This window comes from Balaenoptera borealis, assembly GCF_965194805.1.
Source record: "Balaenoptera borealis genome assembly, chromosome: 19".
In the NCBI taxonomy this organism is placed as follows: domain Eukaryota; kingdom Metazoa; phylum Chordata; class Mammalia; order Artiodactyla; family Balaenopteridae; genus Balaenoptera; species Balaenoptera borealis.
The window spans coordinates 10,424,450-10,452,093 of NC_138878.1; the positions used below are offsets into that span (position 1 = coordinate 10,424,450).

A 27,644-nucleotide genomic window follows, 5' to 3' on the forward strand; every position below is an offset into this window, starting at 1 on the left:
CGATTGGTCTTTAGGGGAGAGAGTGAAGCAAGCAATGGAGAAAATACATTGGATTCTTTCATGTTATCCTATTGCAGCAGTCACTTCTGAGAGACTGCCAAAAACTCTAATCTCAAAAAAAAGTAACATCGACAAATATCATCAACATGGGACTGGCTATGGTAGCACAGGGAGCTGGAGAAAATAATTTAATTCAAAATTAACATATATTCAAATATCTGTAACGTTCTACTTGTAGGTAAAAGTGTTAAAGATAGTATCTCAAACAAACAAATATCTACATTATCGAAATTTCTACTGTTTCATATTTGTAGTGCTATAAAATAACTTCATTTAGTATTTGAAATATTCTACAACAGGTTTAATGTTTTGTGCTATATTTGTTTACAAACAAGAAGGTGAATTTTTGGTAAAAGCTGCTAAATGCTGGGGTAATAACATAATCTAACTTTGACAGACTGATACTAACTTGGTCTTTCAGTTTTGCCCTGTATTTATAAAAACTGTGTTTCCACAACATTTAAAACATCATCATCATCATCATGTGTCTGAATTTAAACATTTTTATTAGGGAAAAGAAAGTGACGCTGAAAACTGTAGACTTACTCTTTGCAATTATATCTATCTCATTCATTTGTCCTGATACCCAAATACAAATGACAGTCGTTATGCACGGTTGAAAATACTGATTAGTCATAATTATTTTTTAATATGCATGGGTGAGCTACAAATTAAACTCTTGAACCTGTAAGTAAGGGAAATGAAATTGCCCTTTAAAATTTTAACCAGAAAATCAATTATATTGGCTTAAAGCGGAGCCAGTCACCCAAGGATCACTGGCTCTGAGAGCAGACTTAAGCCCAACAATTTGAAGGTATTAATACACGGGGAAACAGTTTCAAAGAGAATGTCCTTCTACATCTGACGTGCTGGCACAGAACATATGAACAAAGCAGCCAGGTTTCCTGGCGAGAGTGTGATTATGGGGTGGATGGAACCTCATTGAAGGAGGTGGGATATTTTCTCTGGACTATGAAGAATAACCAGGGGTCTTTTCCAGCCTGGCACAAGTGTGGTCTGTATTGTATATGTGGGACCGGGGAACAGCTTTAATCATGCTACAAGTTAGGATTAAGGAAGAAAACAAGAAAAGTTAACTTCAGGTGAAATTAAAGACTGAGAAATGATGTGAGTAACGCAAAGACCTTGCCGAAGGATATTAGCAGGAGTAAAAATAGTGAAACACTAACAGCGATAACCGACTCACTAGCAAGTGCTGTGCATCTCCATGTAAAATATGTCCCAACTCTCTTTATCACCATTTCCCCTTTAGCCCGTGCCACCACGATCTCTCATGGGGACTAATGCTGTGGCCTGATTCTACCCTTTCCTTCCATCCATTTTCCTCACAGCAGTAAGAGAGAACGTGGAAAACGTAAATTAGACCATGCCACTCGTCTGATCCTTTAGAACGAAATCCAAATTCCTCACCATGGCCTTTGCACCATCTTCCACTCACACCAATTCTCTCCTCAGCCACCACGACTTACTCCTTAACTCCCGAGAAGCTCATTCCCACCGCCTGGAATTCTCTTCCTTCGGATATTCCCAGGGTTCCCTCTTCTGCTTCATCTTGCCTCTGTTCCAATGTAAGGTCCTCAGAGAGGACTTCCATGAACACCCTACTTGACATAGAAGCCTCCCAAACCAAATTGTTGCCTGACGCCTTAATTTACTTTTTACTTTATTGTATTTATCATTATCTGAAACTTTATATACATACACACACACATACAGACATATGTGTGTATGCATGCCTGTGTGTGTATATGTAAATTGTTTTTATATATATTTATATACATATTGTTTTTTTATTCTGTCTTAGTTTTTACTCTTTTATTGGCTGCCTCTCGTCTCTTCCACTGAAACATACTCTTACGAAGGCAGAGAACTACTTTTGGTCTCGGTAGTGCTACATTAAACTAGCTGTAATTATTACTAGTTTTTTACTACTTTTCACCCACTTTATGCTAATCCAGTATAATCTTTTAATTATAATTTAAATTCTATCGAATCTTCCTACAGGGGAAAGGTATTTTCATCTAGAAATTTAAAAAAATGTTGATTTGTTTGACAGTAATGTTGTAAATAGACAATTACTATTTTGTCTTGTATGTATTATTCTATTAGCTTGGTTGGGGCCCTTTCCTAAGAGTGGTTCACTCTTGCAGTAGAGGTGAGGATGAAAACAGACCCTTATGTGGCCTCTTGACAGCCAAAAATGTGCCTCTACCTAAGGCTGCAAGCCTTTTTTTTTTTTTTTTTAACATGAGTCCATCTTTAATATTATCACATTAACCACTTCAATTTACTCAGTTACCTATGAGTAGGAAAGAGGGAACTGTATAAAGAGATTTTTATTAATAGATGTAACCTTTTTTTCAGAGATCTTTCTTTCTGCCTTTCCTTTTTAATTTTCAACAACTTTGACTTAAACATAAGATAGATTTCAGTTTTTAAAACTTTCAAGTAACACAATCATCCTTGAATTTAACACATGTAGGAATGTCAAAAGCCTAACCAACTGCCTCCATAAAGATGAAATCTTTTAGATCTTATTAAAATTATAACACATGACTGATGGCAAAAGACTCAAGTCTGTTCGAACACACAGTTGTGTGTCATAATAGTACTTCTATTCATTACAACTACCCGAAACCAAATAAGGCTAGAATTCCCATCAGACACAATATATAGTGACTCCATTTCTATGAAGTTAAAATTCATACGAAGAATGAAAGGTCATGCACAGGCAAACTGCAGCAGATTTCACTGAAAAATTCGAGGACTGTTTCAGCCTTCTCAATTTCTAAGAATAGTAAGGCTATTTCCTAGATCCTGACAGATTTGAAATTGCCATATCTTTTGTTGTGGCCATCTCTTATTTTTTGTAACTCAAGAAATATCTGTGTCAATTTCCTGACTGAGCTCCTAGCATGTTATTAAAAGAAAAGTTATGTATTTCTTTTCATGGTTTCTTTATGATTTCCATACCCTTAAATAAGCTTCATCCTTCGCAGTGAGAGAGAATAAAACAAGGCTGTTAAGAGAAGATGTAATGGGGACCTGATGAGAATTTTGTCCTAAAACAACTCTTACAAGTGCTTGAAATATAATTTCTGATAATTTACAATTTATCCTGCTTGACAGCGTTGCTGTGTCCTCATTTACACTAAAATGTATGAAAAGTGATCAAGACATAATTCCTTGAACTTTATGGTCAATAAGTTCTGTTAAGTAATTAGCAGAGATGTAAAATAAAACAAACACACCCAGGAGGATTCTGCTATCAAGTCTCTAAAATAACAAGTGAATGTATTTAGAAAATAAAGGAACAACGTTTGGATATAAATATGAAGTAGGTGGTCACAAGACATGAGAAAAACAGGGAAAATAAGGGACACCAGAAGAACTGGTGAAACTGGTCAAATCATGGATCCTACACACTTTGCTCATGCTTTTTTTTTTTTTTTTTTTTTTTGCCCTGCTATTGGCCTGTTTTACACAGGGGTCACTGGTTGGCATCAGCTGGATTTACAAGGAAGGTTCTTCCACTTCCTGGGGAGAAGAGGTAAACATTTCCAATATTATACTAAAGATATTAATCTTAAAGAAAAACTGAAACAAGTCACATAATCTGTAATAATAAGAATGTTTATGTTAAATTTATACAGTGCTGTATGTCAATTATATCTCAATAAAATGGGAATGGAATAAAAGAATGCAGGTTTAGGAATTAGTCAAACACAAATTTGAATTTCATTTATTAGGTGGATTTCTGAAGACAGGTCATTTCAGCTCCCTGAAACTCAGTTACCTTGTCTGTTAAACAGGGATAATACCCATTTCACAGGTTGGTTACGAGGAAGTAATAAAACACCTGGCGCAGCCTGGAACATAGGTTCTCAATAAACGGTGATTTGGTGGTGGTGTTATCGTTATCTTATAGTTGGTGTTATTTTATTTTGGCCCATCTCTGCACTTACGCCATGCAATTAAAGACAAACTGCCTAAAAGCAGGACTTACCCACAAAGAGCTGACTGTTGAGCTGTAGGAGGACATGCCCATCAGCCGGAGCAGGCTGCGTCCTTGGTGAGAGCTGATCCACTTGAACGGATGCCTCTTTCGTGTTCCTCTCAACCCTAACGTGGTGCCACTGGTTGTCGCTGAAGTGAGTGGGTGACTGCACCGAGATTTCAAAAGGCCCATTCCCCACATCGAATGAAAATGCCACAACTGCAGGAGCTGGAAATGTTAGACGTGAAGATTGTTCACGTTAGTCCCCGTGGTGGAGAGCTGAGTCTTCAATACACTCAGGAATAGCACCATAGCATCAACGGTCACTAAACATGAAGACAATGGTTTGAACTCTATGGAAGGAACCATTGATGTCGGCACAGAATAGATGTGGAATGAGACAGTAAAATACATTTGTATTTTGGGGAAAAAATGGATTCTAAGAAATTCATCACCAGAGTTAATTTTTCATGGTGATAAAAATGAAAGCTATTTAGCCAGGGCAAGAAAACTAAATAGCATCTGGCATTTTATATAAAAATAATTTTGACAGTGATTCAAAGTTTATTTAATTTCAAAAGCATGCAATATGCACTTGATATCAAAATACTAATAGCAGTCTAAGAGGATATCAAAACAATACAGCTGGTTGATTTAATTAAGTAATTTTGAAATTAACTGAGAATTTGGATTTTTAAAAAATTTTAATTTTTTGAATTTAAAAGACTTAAGTTGGTTCTAGAAGACTAATAATTTCCCCAAATTATTATATATGTTAAATATCAAATAATTTTCTTGCAAAAACGCTATCTTAATATCATAGTTTTTTTCAAAAGGACACAATGAAAAGATTCAGCTGATAAAGTAGAAACATAGTACTTTAAAAATTAGTTAAAGAATTTACTCCTAAATAGAATCCCAAAGACTTCTTAGGAAAAGAAGACTTACAGCGTAGCTCTATCCGTATAAAATCAGTAATCCCCAGGTTCTCTAAAAATACCCCAGATGAAGCTGTTGTCTTAAAAAAGAAAGACACATCTGCACTAAGTTCTCCGTGGAAAGTAGGAAAATGAAGGTATGAAGCCTCAGTATTGAAGGAAGCTGAATTCCAAAATAACCCTGTTTTTTTTTAAAGGGAAAGATAAAAAAGGAAAACAAATTCATAAAATAAATGACATAACTATATTTTCTATTTTTTTTTTTGCAGTTTTACTCTTAAAATATTGCTAATTTATACAAACCTGCTTTTCTTTTGTCTGTTAATTATACAGTATACAAGACATGAAAACACGATTGGAGATTTTACAAGGTTGAAATTCTGGATTCCTTCCAACATAGGAGAGGAAAGATCACTGCAGTAACAGTCTGAAAGTTATATTTCATATAAGAAAAATAACCTGCAGCCTAAATACCAAAGCATTATGATAAGATCTGCCAAACATTAATAGACACTTTTTTTATAACTTGAAAATTTAAACACCTACATTACTTTGAATAACAAAAACTCTACAGAAGCTCACAGTGTTTTTTGTTCTAATACTTCTAACATACCTTACAGAGTTACACCCCCAACTAACTGTTTTCATTAATGGGCTTTGTGATTTTCTAAACTGAGATTGGCAGTCAAAATATTCTCATCTAATTAAAGATCAAGACACTACTTACTCTGTGCTATGCTGATATTCTCATGAAAGTGCTCTTTTCATTCAAAACTATCTTTTATTTTGCTTATAACAGTGAAGTAGGAAAAGGGTTCTCAAAATTTGTTTAAATGCTCAAAATAAGGAGCAAATGTTTAAAAATTGTAGTATAAAGTAAGACATCTGCAAAAATTATGTGGACTATAAAGTAAATTATAATTTCTGTCCAAATACAACTTCTTATTTTCACCTTCCCATTCATTTTTTTGGTTACATCTACAAGTTTCCACAAGTTTTCTTTTGAAAAAAATATTCTCGGTCTTATAAAAACAAAGCATGGAAAAGAAAATACACATGCAGTGGCATGAAGTGACGGAAGTGAAATCCACCTGGATACGTGTGGTTGATGAGAAGCATTATTGGAGAAATGAACTACGCATTGCCGCTGCCACCAGCAAGTTGTCGACACATCAAAAATAAATATACATCTTCAGTTTTAAGCAACTGCCATCATATGTACTCACAACACTGAATGAAATTCTACTAAATTACCTTCCTGGAAGAAAGACGTATTGATCCTCTGAAGTAAGAACACAGGAATTTCAAAACAACGTTTTGTTACGTTAGCAGAGAACGGATACCTCGTTAAGTTAAAAGTCACGAACTTGACTTGGCTTCTATTTGTTCCTTAGATTATAATTTATTTTCTATAAATTCTGGATCCAAACAAACAGGGCTTACTTACATCTATTGTATTTTCTCCTGTATTTCCTATGGACCTGATTCAAAAGTCAATCCTCAGCTCATATGTGGACAACTTTAGAGCTGAGTTTATTCAGCTGAGAATATACTTAGAGGGCTTTTTTTTTTTTTTTTTTTCCTACAGCCAAATGAAACTGTATATTTTCTGAGTATGTCAAACTTTGCCCTATTTCCATTTTGCAGCTATTTCTGTACCTAGACATTTTGCTCTCTACGAAAGAGAGCAAGAAAAGCAAAACATCAAGCCAGGGGTAATAACACATTAGTGTTCTTAAAAGTTTTTACCTGACCTATTTTTAGAAGGAATTAAATGCCTTTCTGTTGAAATGTATGAACATTAAAATAAAGCTGTAACTTTAAATTATGGAGTTTTATTAAACCTTGCTCATTTGGAGTGATTACTAAGAGGAACACTCAGAATTACTTAAAGGTCTAAGTTAGATATTATTACTATAAGAACATAATATCCCATTTGTTTCATTTTTATATCACAACTAACCCAATAAAGCATCATACAGTGGGCTTCAGGGAACTGGCTGAAACAGAGGAACAATTCTTTGAATTGCTGCTATTTTTACAATGAATGCTTCTACAGTAATGAAAACAATTTATTACCTTAGGTAGTTTAAACACTCACACACACATAGTACCACATTTATCTAGTTAGCAAACCTTATTTTACAGACTCACAATAGGTAAAAAATGAAGTAAGAACACTTTATTGAATTAAGAAATTGCTGCTAATTCACAACAACTATAAAGACAGGAAAGGCCAATATTTCCAAATGATAGCTCAGCTCTTTACAGACTGTGCCAGGAAGCACCCAGGAGGATCTGGACTGCCTCTGAGAAAGGAGGGGCAAGAAAGAAGAAGCAGAGCAGAGCCCAGCACGCAGACACCAGCCAGAAGTGGCAGGTCTTTTAAAGAGAGGATTTCATGGCTGGGGTGGATTAAAAATCCCTAAGCTACACCTGGAGCAGACCAGAATGCAACCACTTACTATATGAACGCTCTTTATCATCCCAACAAAATGCCATTTGCAGCAACATGGATGGACCCTGAGATTAACACACGAAGTGAAGTAAGTCAGACAGAGAAAGACAAATATCATATGATATCACTTATATGTGGAATCTAAAAAATGATACAAATGAACTTATTTACAAAATAGAAACAGACTCACAGAAATAGCAAACAAACTTATGGTTACCAAAGGAGAAATGTGGGGCGGGGGAGGATAAATTAGGAGTTTAGGATTAACATATACACACTACTATATATAAAACAGATAATCAACAAGGACCTACTGTATAGCACAGGAAACTCTACTCAGTATTCTGTAATAACCTATATGCGAAAAGAATCTGAAGAAGAATAGCCATATATATATATGTTTAAAAAACCATGATGCATTATTCTAAGTAATTATTATTAATAATTAATAAAAGTAATTAATAATTAATATATTCTCAATTGCATTCAATATAGGGTAGTAGAGATTTGGAAAGATTCCGTCAGGGATGCCACTTACTTATTAACTTTCCAGAATTCAAAAGAAATTGTAATGAATAACGGGATCCATATGGTCTTTTACATAGAAAAGGAAGATGTACTAAGTATTTAATTCCATACATAAAGTAAAAAAGAGCCCATAGAGGAAAATTAACTTAGTAGAATATTAAGATTACAAGTAATTTTTAAAATACCTGTTTTGCTAAACTTTTATTTATATCATTTATTAATGATAATGATTCTCCTTTTAAAAGTAACAGATTTATAGAGACAGAAAGTAGACTAGTTGGCTGGGAAGATGGAAGGATTGAAAGATGACAAGGGCTAAGAGGTGAAGAGTTCTTTTTAGGGTAATGAAAATGTTCTAAATTGATTACAGTAATGGTTACACAATGCTATGAATAGAAAGCTTAGAGTAATCACTCCCAGTTTGGATGTATCATACGTATCTCATACATATACTCAAATTCTTTGGTAAACATGTAGAAAGAGGAAGGTAAAGAGGGGAGACCGCAGAGAGAGAAGAAAGAGGAAAAGCAAGAAGAGGAGGGGGTTAAAAGGGTGGAGAAACTTTAAGAAAATTAAATAAAGGAAACCCAAGGAAAGAAAACAAAAAGAAACATAAGAATTAACATAAAAAGAATTTATTAATGGTGAAGGATTATCAGATATAGTGGAGCTTGCAAAATTATATGATTATCTGTTAAAATGGAATTGGTCCTCATTCTTTTTAATGGTTTATTGTAGTCTGCCAAATGGAATAGAACTCTGTCAATGGAAGAGAAATTAACCAAATCACTCATCAATATTATTTTCCAGTCTAAGAACACAACTTCTGCAAAGTTATTTATTGACTACATGCACCTTTGATTATTTAATGCATTCTGGGCAGCTGTGATTTCTCAGACAGCTGAACAAGTCGATGCAGGCAAAATGAAGAAACTAATTTCAATGACAAGAGTATAAGAAAAAGAAACTTAGAACAATCTTTTCTAACCATGTAGGTTTTGAGGGTGCCTTGGTTAGACATAAAATTTCAACACAATGAATTAACTGAGAAGAAATACATTTCATAAAATTGGCTGAAAAATTCAAATGCCAAAGAGTTAAAAATACTACCTTGTCCAGATTAACAAATTGAGAGCAGAAATTTAGATCACGCTTACAACTCTTTAAACCGATTATGAAATGCAGGTATACATTTTACCACATCACAGCCTATTTCAGGAAAAATTAATAGCAGTGCACAAGACTGAGATGCATCCCTGTTAAGTACTGACCTATAAGGATAACTATTCCTTAAATTATTCTGTCAGAGAAAGCAAATCACCTCAAGCTGGAAAAGTCAGTTTGGCCTCAGAATTTCCCACAGCAACATTAAAAACTAGAAGATACAGGAGCACTGTCCACAAATTTCTGAAAGAAAATGTTGCCAGCCTAACTTTTTTTTTAAGCATTAAAGTAACAGATAGACCTTATCAAATTTGAAAGAATTCTGAGAATAAAGCACATACAAACTCTTTTGGGGAAAAATAAAAATAAAGCATTCCTTCATAATGAAATATAGTCCATCAAAAGATACCTAGACAAGCTATAAAAGACAAAGTTGACTGCATCTCTTAGTGCAGGTAGAGTATTATGTACAAAGTGGTGAAAAGTCACAAAGTGTGATTCAAAAATACTATACCAGTTTCTAAAAAGGTTAAACATAGGGTTACCTTTTGGTCCAGAAGTTCCACTCCTAGATGTATACTCCTAAGAGTGGAAATATACATGTCCAAAAAAACACACCTATACACAGATGTTCATAGCAGCATTATTCATAACAGGCAAAAAGTGGAACCAACCCAAATGGCCAACAACTGATAAATGGATGAACAAAATGTGATGTATCCATACAATGGAACATTATTTGGTCCTAAAAATAATGAATATTTGATACGAGCTACAACATGGATAATCCTTAGCAAAGTGCAGGCTAAGTGAAAGAAGCCAGTCACAAAGATCACAAACTCTGTGTTTTCATCTATATGAAATGTCCAGAATAGGCAAGTCTGCAGAGATAAAAAGTAGATCCACGGTTGACTAGGGTTGGGGTGGGGTGAGAGGAAAATGGGGAATGTCTGCTAATGTGTACAAGTTTCTTTATGGGGTAGGAAAATGTTCTAAAATTGATAGTGGCGATGGTTGGACACCTCTGTGTAATATGCTAAAATGATTAAATATACTAAAATACCATTAGATTGTATACTTCAAATAGGTGCATCATAGGGCACATGAACTATATCTCAAAAAAGCTGTTACCAAAAAATAACATAAGGTTAAACCAGCCAACTTTGTCTTAGAGTTCTGAGGCAACAAATACTCTCAAGCATTTGCCAACTCAGGAAATGCAACACTCATGGGTCTTTCTAGAGGAAAAAAAAAACCACAGAAAATATCAATTACCTGACAATGCAATCCAAGAATAAATTAAAAAAAAATCATTCAAGAATAGAGAGGCTCTGATGATAGGACCTGTGGTTAGCATTCAAAAATAAACAACCATACAAATAATAGCATAACTAACAAAAATTGGGACGTGGGGGGAGAAAAAGATGAGGAAGGGACAGATGAGTGCTAATTTTCCCATTTTTCAGAATAGATCAATGCTATCTAAAATTTAAAATAACTTGAATATAAAACCAAGTGACTCCATAACCTTTAAAATTTTTATAATTTTTTTAAGTTTAGCAAGATCATACAAGTTGAATATATATTTATTAGATATATAAATAATATAAAGCAATCCCTACAGCTTCAATTTGTTTCTTCTTTCTCTGTCAACTTCAGTTAATAAAGTTTTGCAAATTTATTTCTAAATCTCTTTTTCTATTCTTCTGTCTAGAACAGTGCTTCTCAATCTGGGGCTATTTTGCACCCCAGGGAACATCTGGCAATTTCTGGAGACATATTTGGTTGTCACAACTGGGGAGGGTACTACTGGCACCTAGCAGGTAGGGGCCAGGGATACTGCTAAATGCCCTACAATGCACAGGACGGCCCCCGACCATCACAATGAATTACTCAGCCCAAGAGTGCCGAGGTTGGGAAACCCTGCACTAGCGATATTTAGAAATGTCTGGAATAATGCTCACTGGTATAAATCATTATTTCTGACTTGTGTGACTCTTGGTGATTACTGTAGTCTTTTCTTTGACATTTCTGTATATCTTAAAATTTTAGAATGACTTCATATCAATTGTCATTAATATTTAATATTTAAAACAATGAATAGAGATATATACATGTAGAATCTTGTCACAAAAGAATATTATTGTAGTTCTGAGAATTATCAGGATTCCCAGTCTCAAAAAAAATGGAAATCTTTTGAAAGTGTTAGAAAGAATGTTTGTTGCCCCACATTTGGGAAGTTTCTTGAATATCAGTTACTAGCTAGTAATGTAAATGTTTTCAAAAGAACACAAAACAAAAAGCAAAATAAATCATAAGATATTTTTCTTTCTTCAAGAAGTAGATAATATTTCAGTTTTATAAAGTCACTGTCTTATTAAAAGAGTGAAAAATCAAAAGTATTAAGTAAAATCATGTGCTTATTTGAAAGCACTTTCACTGCCTCAAGCCCACGTACATGAATGAGAAATGGCTCAGGATGGTACTAAACGTCCTTTGTACTTTGTGATTTTTAAAAATCAGAATAAGTCTTTCAAAATATAAACTCCTTTAATTAAAAGCATATATTTGCATATCATTTAATTGCTTATACAATAAAAAACTTATTCCTGTTCTCTCACGAGTAACTCCAAGCTATAGGTTTCTTGAGCTGTATGAGAGATCATTCTCATTCTTTCATAAGCTGCTATTTATTGATTATCTTTCATGTAACAGGTAATGTACTAGGTGTCAGGAATACAATGATAAATGAGCAATTGACCTGCTCTTGAGAGGCTCAGAAATAATTAAAAGCCAGTATGAGAAGTATATCTTCGTAATTTACTGAACATTCTTTGAAAGTGTAGGTAAAGTCCTCTAGCGACCTGTGGAAGGCTTCATGAAGGAAGGGTGTGAATGTGAGTGTGAATGGTTTCAGTAAAAGGATTGGGGGTGTGTTGTAGATGAAGGAAAGAAAGCAAGTGAAGAGGAAATGGAGCCAGATGCCATCAGTGGTGGATGAATTTTCTCTGTGCTGCAGGACCTGAAGAAATAGGGGAAGTTCCGTGTAGGTATTCTCCTGATTGATGTCAAAAAAAACATTTAACCCCGGGGGTCAATACTACTATGCTTTCTCCTTAGTGTGAGGGGAGAGTTCTGAAGATAAGGCAACTACAATTGGCATGCTCTCCAATAATTTTTAATGCATGCTGAAGTTGAAGAATTACTGGTCTAGAACAGTGGTCCCCAACCTTTTCGGCACCAGGGACCAGTTTCGTGGAAGACAATTCTTCCACGGACAGGCGGTGCGGGGGAGGGACGGTTCAGGTGGTAATGCAAGCGATGGGGAGCGATGGGGAGCGGCAGATGAAGCTTCAATGGCGCACCTGCCGCTCACCTCCTGCTGTGCGACCCGGTTCCTAACAGGCTGCGGACCAGTATCAATCCGCGTCCTGGGAGTCGGGGACCCCTGGTCTAGAAGACTTCTGATGGCACCTCAAAAATGAAGATGGCCCCACTGCTCCCAGGAGAGTGAGCAGAAAGGAAAATATATGTACGAGCCCTCCTAGTTATAATCTTTCTATTAACTGTAAACCCATATGTTTTCCCGTGATTCTTTCCTTTGACCCTTTGTCTCTAAAGTTAGTAAAAGTCAGAAACATATTCAGTAAGATCCTAGGAGTATCCTGGAGAATACCCATGTTACTAAAATCTTTACTAGTCAGTTTCTTTGTTTTATTATTCTTTTACAATTTCAGCCATTCTAATAGTTATATATTGGTATCTCCTTGTGGTATTATTGTACATTTCCCTAATGACTAATGATGTTGAAAATCTTTTTATGTGTTTATTTGGAATCTGTATATTTTATCTGACAAAATGTATGTGCAAATCTTTTGCTCATTTGTTAATCTGAATTTTGTTTTAATTGCACTGTTAGAAAGTTCTTCATATATCTTGGATACTAGCCTTTATCAGATATGCGCTTTGCAAATATTTTCTCCCCGTGTGTGGTTCTTCTTTCCATTTTTAAAAAATTAAGTTATATTGAAGTATAGTTGATTTACAATGTTGTGTTAGTTTCTGCTGTGTCGCAAAGTGAATCAGTTATACATATACATATATCCACTCTTTTTTAGATTCGTTTCCCATGTAGGTCATTACAGAATATTGAGTAGAGTTCTTTGTGCTACACAGTAGGTTCTTATTAGTTATCTATTTTATATATAGTAGTGTGTATATGTCAATCCCAATGTCATTTTAAAAGCAGTTTTTAATTTTGGTGAAACCCAATTTATCATTAAAAAAATTTATGGATCATGCTTTTGATGTTGCATCTAAGAAATCTGTGCCTAACCCAAGGTCACTATGATTTTCTTCTATATTTCCTTAGAGAAGTTTTATAGTTCGTGGGTTTACATTTAAGTTTATGATTAATTTGAGTTAATTTTTGTATGCAGTTTGAAGTATGGGATGAAATTCTTTTATTGTTTTTGTTTTTGTAAATGGATTCTAATTGTTCCAGCACTGTTTCTTGAAGGGGACAATTCTTTCTCCCTTGAGTTGCCTTATGTGTATATGTGTGTGTATACATATATCTATTCTACTCCATTAACTGATTTGTCTATCTTGATATCAATGTATACTGATTTGAATTGTGTAGTTTTGCAACAAGCCTTAAAATCAGATAGTTAAGTCTCCAATTTTGTTTTTATTATTCAAAATGTTTTAGCTAATCTAGTTTCTTTGCTTCCCCCTATACATTTTAGAGTAAGCTTGCCAATTTCTGCAAAAAAAAAAAAAAAAAAAAAAAATGCCTGCTGGATTTTGATTGAGAGTGTATTAAATCTGTACATCAATTTGGGGAAAATTGACATCTTAACAAAATCAAATCTTTCAATCTATCAGTATTACATTTTTATTTAGTTCTTTAATTATTTCTCATAAATGTTATATGTTTTTGTTATATTTATACCAAATTATTTCATTTTTTTGGTGCTGCTCTAAAAGGTACTTTTAAAATTTCAATTTAAAGTTTTTCATTATTAGCATATAGAGATATAATTTATTTTTTGCATATTGACCTTGCATCTTGTAATCTTGCTAAACTCACTTTTTTTTTTTTTTTACAAATTCTGAAGAATTTTCTACCTAGAAAACCATGTCATCAGTAAATAGAGACATTTTATTTCTTCCTTTCTGATCTGTATGACTTGAATTCCTTTTCTTGACATACTACATGTGCTAGGACCAACAGTATGATACTGAATAGGAGAGGTGAGAACAGACATCCTTGTCTTGATCCTGATTTTAGAGAGGAAGCATTAAGTCTGTGACTATTCAGGATAAATAGTCAGATTTTCAGATTTTCACAGATGCCTTTTGAAACACTGAGAAAGTTTTTTTAAGTTCGTAGTTTGCTTAGTTTTTATAAGTAGGATGTTGAATTCTGCCGTTTACTTTTTACGTATTTTTCAAAAAAATTATTTCCATATTCATAAATAAATTCTTTAAGGTCAACAATATTTACTAAGTTTTATATCTGCAGCACAACTTTAAAGGGGACTTTATCATTCATATCTTTTGTGCTTTTGGTAAAACACCTAACGATGTTACCTATGACTTCTGACATTAAGCAATAATAGCAGTAGTAACACAAAATTTTATACCCATCTACATTTAAAAAAATGAAAAGAAAGACCTGGAGTTAGGAGCAAGCTCCTATCTGGTACCTGTAGGTCTCACTCATTTTTATTTGTCCTGCTTTCTCAAGGCTTCTGTCTTCTTTCCTAGAAAAACATGGCTAGATATGAAATTTTCAACATCTCTGGTTTGTGTGATAAATCCAAAATATTATTTTTTTATTTTCATCTTTCCATTTTTCTGTTCAAAGAAAATCTAAAAATTCTGTGTCTCAATGAAGGGTACTAGCATTCTTATTGTCTCAACAAACGGTGCTACCTGCTTTACTCAAGTCAGGAAGCTGGAGATCATCCTCACAACTTTTCACCCTCACTCCCGTCCAAATCATATTGAACTTACCTCCCTAACTGAGCCCCTTATTTAAGCCCCATGACAACTATTGCCTAGTTCAAGCCTTCATCATTTTCCTTGTCTTACGTCAAAGGTCACCTTCCTGCCTTTAGGTTTGTACCTGATCTCCATGCTTTCAGTTGGATCATAAGAATTAAGCTAAGTCTTAAATTCTCCCAGTCCTAACTAGTGATCCAGTCCTAATGCCTTCAGGATAACATCCACATATCTTTCCTCTGCTTATAAGGCCCACTGTGCATGATCCCATATCTAGAAGCCCTATATCTGCCCAGTGTATCTCACCTGGAAAGGAAAAAAACTGTGTCTAGGGCATTGCACCTGCAGAGATAACAGTCTGCCCATACAGAGAAAACGGGGGCATTCATTACTCTGCCACCATCATTCCTCAGACTGAGAAAGTTTTTAAAAAGGGCCCTTTATGCAGAAAATGCTCTATGACCTTATGTGGGGATGAGTCTCAACCCTAAAGCAGATATGGGGGACAAGAAGGCCAAGGAAAGCTCTCGGTGATTGTTTCATTAATAAGTCAGACGTTAATCAGCAGGTCTCTAAATACTTCAGGATTTGTAAATCCTTATTGCTAATGTTGTCAGCCTCCTTCTGCATCCCCGTGGTCACAAAAGTTTAACGCTCTAGTCTCCCAACCTTAAGACTATGGACCTTTTGGACCAGATAATTCTTTGTGGTGGAGGGCTGTCTTGTGCACTGTAGGATATTTACAGCATTTCTGGCCTCTCCCTTTAGATGCCAGTAGCATAAAACCCCTCACAGTTGTGACAGCCAAAACTGTCTCCAGACATTGCCAAATGTCCCCTGAGGGAGCAAAATCACCTTGGATGGAGAGTCACTGCCCTAAGGGAAAAGATGCTGTGTGCTTCAGTTCATGACAGGAAGTCTGAAAGAAAGAACCCCTAAGGGACAGAGTTGGGAGTGACCTTAGTCAAAGCAGAACAGTTCCCCAGGGATGGTGGCAAATGGAGGAAGCCGGCCTGAGCCCCTGAAGGGTTAAGATCAGAGCCAGCAGTGAAGAGTGCATGCGATGTACAGAACAATTTCTCTAAAGTCACGCAAAATCATCGCACTCCTCGGGATGCATCCTGCGTTTACAACCTCATCTCTTTGCACATAACTTTTCTCTGCATGAAATATCCTATGTCATCTTTAAGTGACTGTTTAAGGCCTACTGGCAGAACAGGAAGTAGAGATGATAAAGATTAGGGATGGTAGGTATAATGGCAGACCGTTTTTTTTTTTTTACAATGCATATACACATTTTTATAGGCCAGTATCATCTTTGCTTTCTTAACTTAGCAACTTCTGCTATGTATCTCCATAAATCCAATGCATTGTCAGATCACCTCTTCCTCTTTTGATCCCCTAGAATAAAATTTCATTTTAGGATATACTTTTAAGGTAAATAAATATTTCTTCTATTTGCATTTTAAGTTCTGGAAATAACTAAAAGCAAAAATAATTGACGCATCAGTCTCTAACCTAGCTGACTTCAGAGAGGTTATAAATGGATATGTATGCTAATTTCATTCCCTGTTGAAAATATGTATTTTCTATGAAACTATATTTTAACTAAAAAATTCCAGTTTAGAGTGTTAATACATTGAATATACAAAACAGCAGGTCCCACTGATTTAGACTAAAAATACACACACACAAACTGGGAAAAAAAAATGAGATTAAAAGTTGAAATGTGTTTGATTAAACTAACATTTGATTCTACTGATGTTCTAATTTCACCCCAGGCCCAACAGTATAAAACTCACCATACATTCTTGATAATTTTATGTAGCACTGAGGCCTTCCTTTATAGACAATGGCATGCAGACATTTAGGAATGATGGAATGAGCTTATGAACCAATCAAATAGAGATGCTTTGTGGTTTCTTTCTCTTGGACTCTTAACAAAGTTTGCTGTAACAGCATTTATTGCCGGGCTTTGCACTCTATAGGGGCGCTTTGTTGATTGACTAAAGGAATGATTTCAGACACTGCTTATGAGTTTTCACACGAGAAGTCTGATTAATTATTATTAGAAACATGGTTCTTAAGCGACATCACTTTCCTCAGACATGTTTACGGCACGTCGCCACCACTTACTGTCGCCCCGGCAGAGCAGAGGTCCTAGTTTATAGGCTGCTGCTGAATGTGGTCGACCGGTGTCTGTGATCACAATCTTAGTTACTGGCAGATGTTCTTTATAAGAAAGGAATCCAGTGTCATTGGTCCTAAAAAACAGTAACAACAGCAAGATTCTTAAAATTATTCTGATGAACATAATTATAAAGTAAACAATAGTCCTTATTGCATTTCAAAGCCAAGATGTTCTGAGCTAAATTTGCACACACAGAAGAGTCAGGATCAAATTACTCATCTGAGGATGGAAAAATATGGCAACATTTTAGTGTCCCTTGCAGATGGAATATAGTTGGCGATTTTGAAACTCTGTTGGCCATTTTCTACCTTTTAAATGAGATGGTTAATCCACGGCCATTTAGTGTAATAATTGGTAGTGTGTTTTCAGATCTACCGTTTTGATATTTGTTTCTTATTTTTTTCCCACAGGGTATCTTGTATTTCTGCTCCCCCTTTCATGCCTCCTCTTGGTTTACTTCATATTGTTTTGCATTCGATTTTATTTTTTTACTCACCCTTTAGCTATATGACTGTTTATTGTATTTTAATATTTTCTTTATAGATTATAAGACACATCCTTAATCCATCACATTCTTCTTATATTTTATGTTGTATTACTTAATATAAAATGTCAGAAGCCTACCATGGGATAATTTTTAACATCCTTCCCGACACAAACACCTGTTCTTTGTGCTATGGTTGTAATAATATATTTTAAATCCAGATGCTATAAACTTTATAATTTAATTTACCTAATCAAGAGGAAAATTTAAACACTGGCTTTTACATTTACTGACATATTCATGATTTCCAGTGCCCTTCATTCCTTCCTGAAGATCTGTGTTTTAATCCGGTGTTAGTTCTGTCTAACCTGAAGAATTTCCATCAGTATTACTTACGGTACAGTTCTGTTGACAACCGATTCTCTGAGCATTTGTTTAATCTGAACAGGAATTTATTTTACTTTCATTTGTGAAATGTATTTTCATCCTGTATAGAATTCTAGGTTGACAGTGTTTCCTCCTTCAGCACACTAAAGGTATCATTCCATTGTCTTCTGACCTGTGCTTCTGATGAGAGGTCAGCCTTCATTTGTATCCTTATTCCCTTGTATGGAACGTCTTCTACCAGATTCACCCAAACTGGCTACTTTGAAAACATTCATCTTTATCACTGGCTTTTAGCAATGTGAACAACAAGCCCAGGTGTGCTTTTCTCTGGTTTTTATTCTGATTGAGATCTTCTGAGTTTCTGGAATCCATACATTGAAGTTGTACTAGTTATCTACTATGGCATAACAAATTATCCTAAAATGCAGTGACTTAAAACACGACTTTTTACGGTCTATGATTCTTCTGCTTTATGATCCTCTGTCTCAGGGTCTCTCCCAAGGCTATACTCAAATTGTTGGCAAGGACTGCAATCAGCTCAGTACTTGAGTGGGGAAGGCTCTGTTTCCAAGCTCACCCCGTGGCTGCTGGCAGTACTCTACTCCTTGCTGGCTGTTGGACTGACAGCCTCAGTTATTCACTAGCTGTTGGCTGAAGGCTACCCTCAATTCTTTGTCCACGAGAGCTCATGACATGGCAGATTGCTATATCAAAACAAGAAGGCTAGAAGACGCAGAGAATTTTGAGCAAGTCAGAAGTCACAGTCTTCTGTAACCCAATCTCTGAAGTGACATCTCATCACCTTTACCATATTCTGTTCTTAAAAGCAAGTCACAAGGTCCATGTGACATACAAGAGAAGGAAATTACACAATGGTGTGAATAACAGGCAGTGTGGAAAACTGGGGGCCATCTTGGGGGCTTGCTTCCATAGATGTTTATTAAGCAAATTTGAGAAATTTTCAGCCATAGTTTCATCAAATATATATATATATATTTTGCCTCATTTTATTTCCTGCCCTTCTGGGACTCCAATTTCTTGCCTGTTAAATCATTGATATTTTCCCACAAGCCACAAAGGGTCTGTCAATTTTTCTTTCAATCTTTTTTTTTTTCCTGTGTTCTTCAGACTGAATGATTTCTACTTATGTATCTTCAGGTTTACTGAAGATTTCTTTTGCTATTTCCCGTAAGAGTTGAAGTCTATCCAGTGAATATTTTACTTCTGATGCTGTTGTACTTTCCTGTTCTAAAATCTACATTTGCTTCTTTTTTTCTTTTCTTTTCTTTTTTTTTTTGGTTGCGTTGGGTCTTTGTTGCTGTGCGTGGGCTTTCTCTAGTTGCAGTGAGCAGGGGCTACTCTTCATTGCGGTGCGTGGGCTTCTCATTGTGGTGACTTCTCTTGTTGTGGAGCATGGGCTCTAGGTGCATGGGCTTCAGTGGTTGCAGCACACGGGCCCAGTACGTGTGGCACATGGGTCCTAGAGCGCACGGGCTTCAGTAGTTGTGGCGTGTGGGCTCAGGAGCTCTGCGGCATGAGGGATCTTCTCAGACCAGGGATCAAACCCATGTCCCCTGCGTTGGTAGGCAGGTTCTTAACCACTGCACCACAAGAGAAGTCCCTACATTTGCTTCTTTAATAAAGTTCTCATTTATCTGCTTAGAATACCCTTTGTTCACTTGTGATTATTTTTACCTGTAATTCTTCATACGTTTTTTAACAGTTGCTTTAAAGTTTTTGCCTGCTAATCAAACACCTGTGTCCCAGGGCCTGTTTCTAAATGGTACTTTTATTTTCTTGACTTTGGATCAAACTCTACTCTTTTTTGGAATAAGCAACAATTGTTATAATGTTCTGGATATTATGGGTGATACATTGTAGAGACTCTGGATTCTGTTATCATTCTCTGAAGACTTCTCTTGTTTCCACAAGCAGTTAAATCACAACCTTATCACAATAATGGTGGTTCTACTTCATCAGGGTGGGCCTGTGTCAGTTTCACTTGTAGTTTTCAATCATACTCAGTTCTCGGACATCGACTTTGCTGTAAAGGCAGTGGCTCTTCTGTCATTTCTATGGAAAGCTGAGGGCTTTACAAAGCCCATCTCAATTAATGAGACTTAAGCTCTAAATTCTGTCTCTCCTCTGGTGGTTGCTGCTGAAATTCCTATGTAGCTTGTTCAGTTTCCCAGCTGCATCTCTCTGCTTGGTTCCTAGAAATCTCCCCTGTGCATGTGCAGCTCAAGGGTCAGGGGTCTGAGAGGAGTTGATATAGTGGTCTCCCCTCAAGTGGTTTTCTCCTTTCTGACACGTCCAGAAATCAATTTCTAGTCATTCTGGCTGCTCTGAACTTTCCTCTGATACCCCCAGCCAAAAAAAATCTAGTATTCTCTTTGAGTTCTAGCCACTCCATGGCAGGTGGTCTGGTGAGTAGCCTCAAGGAAAAGGCACATAAACACAAATTTCACTCACTTACGTTCCCTTCTTTTAAGGTTCGAAGGCTCCCAACCCTGGTAGTTCCTGCCTACATTTGGTTATTCTCCACTTGCTACAAGTAGGTGTTTTTAATAAATAGTTTTCCTGGGATTACAAATGTTATCTGGGGTTAGGTTAGTTCTATGCAAGCTACTTAAGTATAAGCAGAATTTAATATGAAAAATTTCAAAATCTTATTTTTAAAAATTATATTTGATGAATAAAATGTCATGCAGACATTGGACAGTTATTGGTGATTAGATTAGTTAAAAAATTTTTTATTCACATTTTAAAATACGTTATTACTGTGTGGGCATTTTCTGTGAAGGCAGTGAGAAAAAAAAAAAAAGCATCTCCCAAAGGAGTAGAAATTTTGAAAAATTTTGAGTAAGAGAGACAATATTCTTCATATTGAACATATAACAATACGAGTATAATCATGACTCCATATAGATGCCTCCTTTAGGGTATTCTAAAATAATCTGGTTTTTGATATAACATAGTCTTTGATGTTTGACAAATGAATAAATGTAAGGTCAAATGAATAAATGGAATATTTCAAGCTCGATTTTCAAATCCCTAAATATTATAGATTTCTTTTTTCAAAATATGATAAATGGAATATTAGTTTTTCATAGCATAGTGTATCCTTTAAGAAAATAAAAGAGCTACATGTTTAAATAATTGTGGGAAATTCTAAGTTTATATATTTAAAGGTTTTATAGGCAGATTACTGAAGAGATGTGTTAGTAATTAAAGGCTGTAAATATATTTTGAGAATAATATAATTCTTAATTATACTTAATTTTAAAGAGAATAACTGACTTAAAATGAATAGCAGACATGAAACAGATGCCTGTTTCATCATATTACAGAAATAAAAGCTGTACGACTCATGATCCATTACCAAAAAATTCAAATAAAAAGACAGTGATCTTACCATTTAGAATTCAGATTGTAATAAATTTCATCAAAATGTACCTTTAATTTCTTCACTGTACTACCTTGTTCAGTATCTGCCTACCTATATATGTTTTGAGTGATTCATTTAAAAAAATAATAAACTTGATTTTGCATAAGGAAATCATATGGAAATCACCATTCATTCCGGTCAGCATCACAGTTGCAGTAATACTGAGAATCAATGCAGTTCCCCTCTAATCCACAAGTACATTTTTGAGGATCAGGTAAAGAACCTCCCCAATAAGTTTGTGTTTCATTGGTTCTTCCAACCCACCAGCTCAGAGGGGTTCCATCTGAAAGACAGAGATGAGAAATGTGACATCTGCTCTATACCCCAACCCTTCCATCCAGTATAATTCCCTCCTTCCCAAATCATTAAAAAGAATAAATGGAGAAAGACTGATTTGATGTAGTAATATTCCCAACACTGTAATTGATGGCATTTCCTTAAGAAAGTTTTTAAAGAAAATATTTCAGTATTTAAGCTTAAATGATTGATATATTTTTCTTTGAGTAGAAAAGAAACCAGCAGTTCCTATTTAATTCAGGCAAAATAGTAAAAAAAAAAATGTATTGAGAGCAGATCACATATGCAATTTTGTTAAAAATAATTTTTCGAAACAAGAAGGCATCAAATTATAAACCACAGTAATTAACATATGAGAAACAAAATTGATTTGAGATCATGAAATGCCCATTAAAACATTATGAAATGCTATGTAAAGTTAGTGATTTATCTCAATATATTTATTGGCTAAAAATAAACTAGGTGTTTATTAAACATTAGGCATATTATGGCACTCCCTTGCTATGATTTAAGATATATTTGAAAGTGTATATTTTTTCTTCCATTTACTGGCTTGGCTACTTATTTGAAGACTACAGAAATAACACTGAAAGATCTTTACACCCGAAGCAGACACTCCACTCAAAAACAAAGTTTCCCTTAACCAAATGCATTTATTTCTATGATGAATGTTCAGCTACCAGCTCCTTCACAGAGCTAAGACTAAACATGATGCCAAGGAACTAGAGCAAAGAATAGACAGAACATTTAGATGCGGCATGCAGGCAATCTGTCTTAGGGAAAAAACAAGTTAGAGAGGAAAACTCATAGTCACTTGAGAATCACGGCATGAGAGGAAGGTGACTTCAAATCAGTCAGCTCCTCAAAGGTGCTTGATCATTTTTCCATTGACTTGCAAACCTTTTAAGTTGCTGCCATTAGCCCTACTTTTACTAATTTCTCCCTTACTTACAAATGCCAAAGCTCATAAAAACTTATTATTAAATTGGACCTGTGCTGATGCAAACAGCCTCTCTCCCAGTGTTACTATACATTCCTGTCCACTATGCCGGGAAAACAAGGAGTTGTTGGAAGCTTGTGTTATACATTAATTAATATCAAGAATCTTCATCTTCTTTAATTGCATGATTAACTGATCAACTGAAGGCGAAACCTACTTGAAGCACTTAGTAGATCTATTTCAACACACTGCTTAAAATATTATGTGTTCATAGATTTAAAAAATAAATCATTATTCCTAAATACTGAATAATATTTTCACATCTATATTTGCTATCTTCCTGGGACTTCCCTGGTGGTCTAGTGGTAAAGAATCCGCCTTCCGATGCAGGGGACGCGGGTACGATCCCTGGTCAGGGAACTAAGATCCCACACGCTGTGGGGCAACTAAGCCCGCACGCCACAACTATTGAGCTCGTGCGCCTCAACTAGAGAGCCTGTGTGCCGCAAACTACAGAATCCATGCACTCTGGAACCCACACCACAGCTACAGAGCCCAGGAGCCCTGGAGCCTGCGTGCCACAACTAGAGAGAGAAAACCTGCACACCACAACTAGAGAGAAGCCCGTGTGCTGCAACAAAAGAGCCTGCGCCGCAACGAAAGATCCCGCGTGCCTCAACAAAGATCCCGCGTGCCGCAACTAAGACCCGACCCAGCCAAAAATAAATTATAAATAAATAAATAAATAAATTTGCTATTTTCCCTACAAAGTAGAAACCACTTAATGTTTTAAAGATACCAAATACCTTCGGTTTCCTTCAAGACTTTTTTGAAGTGTCCTAAAGAATTTACATAAGTATAAGGAAGAATTAAGAAAAGCATGAGAAAATTTTAAAGTTGAAATTAAAATGATAAAGTATCAGAGATCACGGTAGGTCACTTCTATTCTCATGGTTAAAATCCCAAATGGCTTGAGTTTCATACTGAGCATCCTTCCAGTGTGCTGAGCTGCAGAGCCACAGGTTGCTGGAAACATTTTCATACACATTTCACTTTATTCATCCACAATTATGGCACCACTGTTATTTGAAGCTGCTATATTCTCAAGATCTGAAACTGTAAAGTTAACTTGTCTGACGCCACCTTCCTGATCTTCCCCATACATTTCTTACAGTGACCTCGAAATCCAAATTGTTCCCTCTTTTCCACCTCAAATCCATTCTACATGAATTCTAGGGTCACAGACCTGAGGAAAATCTGTGTATTTAACAGTTATCCTCATCATCTGTTCTACAGCCTTCTAGAGCTTACTATTCTCTTTACTAGTGGTTCCCAAACACCTGGGGGCCCTGAAGGTAGGGACTCCTTCACACTCCATGTCGTCCCCTTGACTTCGGGTGGTGCTCGCTCACTAACATTCTTGGGGATTCTGTGTTCTGGGTCTTTTAGAGTTTGACTCATTTGTGACTTTGATGATTGTCCTTCCTTTTCTTTCTTCTCTAGTTAAGCAACTCAGTTCATTTTGTTCCATCACATTCATTTACCCTTCTAAAATTATGGTTCTCATTCTTCTTAGAATACAGTTCTGTACTTGCTTATCTACTTTTCTTTTTTAGATTCCAATATCAGTATTCACTAATAATGAACAATCAGTTGCATACTGAACTGGCAGGTTCACTATAACCACGATGCACTGGAGAGCTGGGAAGAGAGGAGCTCACTTCATGCACTTTGTATGCATTATGCCACCCAGCCACGACCACGCCCCCTTGAGGTTGGTATGATTGGCCCCAATTCAGTGAAGAGAAAACAAAGACTGAGAAATACTCTTCTATCCAAGTTCTGTACCTAATCAACAAGAGACCTGGAACTTGAACCCAGATCTCTCCCCACCTCTAAATCCTATGCTCTTTGCACTACAACTATCTGATGGTCAGTCTCAGATGGGATTGAGGTTTCAGGGGGTTAAGATTTGAGGGGATACCAGCAAGATGAGAAGAGTTAGGAGGGGTTAAGAGGCTGAAGGAGAACATTCTGAAAAAGAAGAAGGAGGAAAAGGAAGAAGAGGGAGTGGAACTCAGGCATATGGGAGAAAATGATCAGACTGTATTAAGTGGGTGGAAACGTAAATAGGATTGGGGCTTAACTGGAAACAAAAGATTCAAAGGTCATACCAGGAGTTCAAAATTTTTCTGCATGACCCATATAACACATGATATTCACATATGAAACACATTTCATTTTAAAGTTCTTGTCATTCTGTCTGGAACGCCAACCTCTCTTAAGATGACAAATGAGAGGGAACAAAGCAGCTTTATTGTGCAGATGTCTTAGAATCTTCTCTGACTACTGAAGAAAAATACACCTGATTATTGCTGCTAGAAAACAGTGTGCTGGGGAGCGGCATGAAGGTTCATAGGCAAGTGGGTCCAGAATACGCAACTCAGGTGTCCAGACAGAAGAGTCTGTACTGGACAGAAGAGCTAGGAAGGCAGTGGAGCTTCTTAAACAGTAAAGTGTTGTGATGGAAGCAGTGTTTCTTACAGGTGAATTCTCTTCATGAAGATTAATCTTTTGGATGATACAGTGGGTGGGCAGGAGATATGGACTGATGACCGGCTGAGAGGCCAGTAGGAAAGATCTTGCAGTAACTTCATAAATTAGGTCATTAAAGCCCGCACTAAGGCAGAGCTGGTGGGACTCAAGATATTGTCACATAATGAGATGCTCTAAAGGGAGAAAACACAAGACCAGAACCATAATTTAGGAGCAGACTGGTTATTAAAAGTAGAGTAAAAGAAAGAGTTAAACATGGTTTTCTGATTCCTCTTTGAGCTACTTAAAAAAAAAACAAACAAACTGTGTTTCTAGCAGACTGTTCTAATTTTCAGTTATACCCAGAGGGTAACTGTCAACAACCCGTGAAAGAGTCACACAGAATAGTCACTTTCAGAAAACGAATTCATATTTTTATTAGCTCTTTTCCATGGTAAAAACCAACCGTATGTGTCACTTGCCCTTTATGAGGGATCAATGGTGCGCATTCATCGAGTATCAGAACAAAGTCCTTTTCTGTGCAGTTCTCTGATTAAGGGCAGGCAGAGACTCTAAAGACAATCACGGCTTTGCACAAAGCTCAGCGTGAACTGACCTTGTTCTTTTCTTCAGGCAACAGCATCTCTGTGACTTCCAGACTGTGACACGTTTGCTAAAGACGCAGGGAGCACACACCCTCGGCGGCTCTAGGCCTCCACCTTGGCCGACTTAAAACTCCGCAGGAGCTGGTTAAGTAAAACACACTGTGCGACGTGTGTAGGGGGACAAGTGCCCCAATTTACGTACCTTCCTTATTGACCAGTCGTGACTTCTTGCAGTAGTAGGTCAGCTCCTGTTCACAGTGCTCCGCACGGTTAACTGTGGCCTGGAGCTGCTCCATGCTGGCCACGTACTCGAACAACCCAGCATAGGGGTTCTCTGGATTGGTATTGCGGACTCTTATTACATCAGAGCCATTGTGCTGGATGATGGTCCACGCAGTTTCTTGTATGCAGAAATGGGGGAAGAAAGAGAGGAGACCATCACTAGTCTGCAAAAGTTAAAATAAATAAAGAAAATCAAAATCACCTTTTATCTGAGTCAAATTTTTCTAGTCATCAAACCTCTCTGAGAGGTAGAATCAACACAAATGGATTCTTAAAACTTTGAAAGTATAGTAAAGTGATTTTTTTCCCTGAAATTTATACGATTGCCACGCATTTGCAGTGTTTTTATTCTACTTTTTCATATAATTCAGCCAGAAATTATTCATGGTGAAAAATATTAAGAAAAGATTATTAAAATTTGTGGTGCATTTCATCAAATCTGACATTCTGCTTTTAGAAGATGCATCATTATTTTTCTTCAAGAAAGAAAAAAATGATGCTATTATAACTGTAAAACATTGTTGATTGTTGACACACCCTGAATTCAGAGATGTTACAATATGAAAAAAAAATGTATCTTTGAATTTGTAAAATATTTTAAATGACATAATGTAAACAATGACTTTTCTAGTCTTATTGTATGCTGCCAGTAAAAAGAAAGTCAAAATTTTATGGTCTGTATATATACCTCCCTTCAGACAATTTTTAATTATGAGTGTACATCTATTTCTTTTTTACATCAAGTTTTGGATAGAGGATTTTTTCATAACATGGGAAAATGTACAAAATATTTAAGTGGGGAATGCAGGATACAAAACTATATATAATATGATTATGATACATACACAAACACACACATAAATATATATTCATTGGACACAGATGTTAGGAAATTACACCAGAAATACATCTATTTCTTTTAAAATCAAATCTGAAATATTCATCTTGGTATCATGTGATCTGCATAGTTATGCAATGCAAATAGGAAGTTACTTTTTTGAACACGCGATACAGCATCAGCAACTCAACTAACACAAGAAATAATATATCTTTGAGTAGGTACTAGACCTATCACTATTAGCATCTGAATGCCTGTAAACATTTCAATCATACTGATTACCAAAACTATTTAGATGAAACAAAAATCCGACAAGGTTTGTAACAGAAGATGGCATATTGTATCTATCCTTCAACCTTCCCAGCAATAAATTTCTTATTATATTTACTGTGATATACGCAGGCCCAAGAACACATTAATCAAAAGGCCTCTGATTTAATAGGTGAGAAACAGATTGGAAGT

General features: G+C 35.9%; 1 protein-coding gene across 1 annotated transcript in view; it reads right to left on the reverse strand.

The window, feature by feature from the left end:
- Positions 1 to 27,644, reverse strand: part of CNTNAP4 (contactin associated protein family member 4) — a 266,473-nt gene that overhangs the window by 29,736 nt on the left and 209,093 nt on the right. Inside the window, exons 13-16 of the mRNA XM_082366313.1 lie at positions 26,265 to 26,462; positions 21,812 to 21,968; positions 17,312 to 17,439; positions 4,088 to 4,306 (exon numbers count right to left, since the gene is read on the reverse strand). Of these exons, the coding sequence (XP_082222439.1) occupies positions 4,088 to 4,306; positions 17,312 to 17,439; positions 21,812 to 21,968; positions 26,265 to 26,462 (702 nt within the window). The remainder of the gene's footprint in view (positions 1 to 4,087; positions 4,307 to 17,311; positions 17,440 to 21,811; positions 21,969 to 26,264; positions 26,463 to 27,644) is intronic.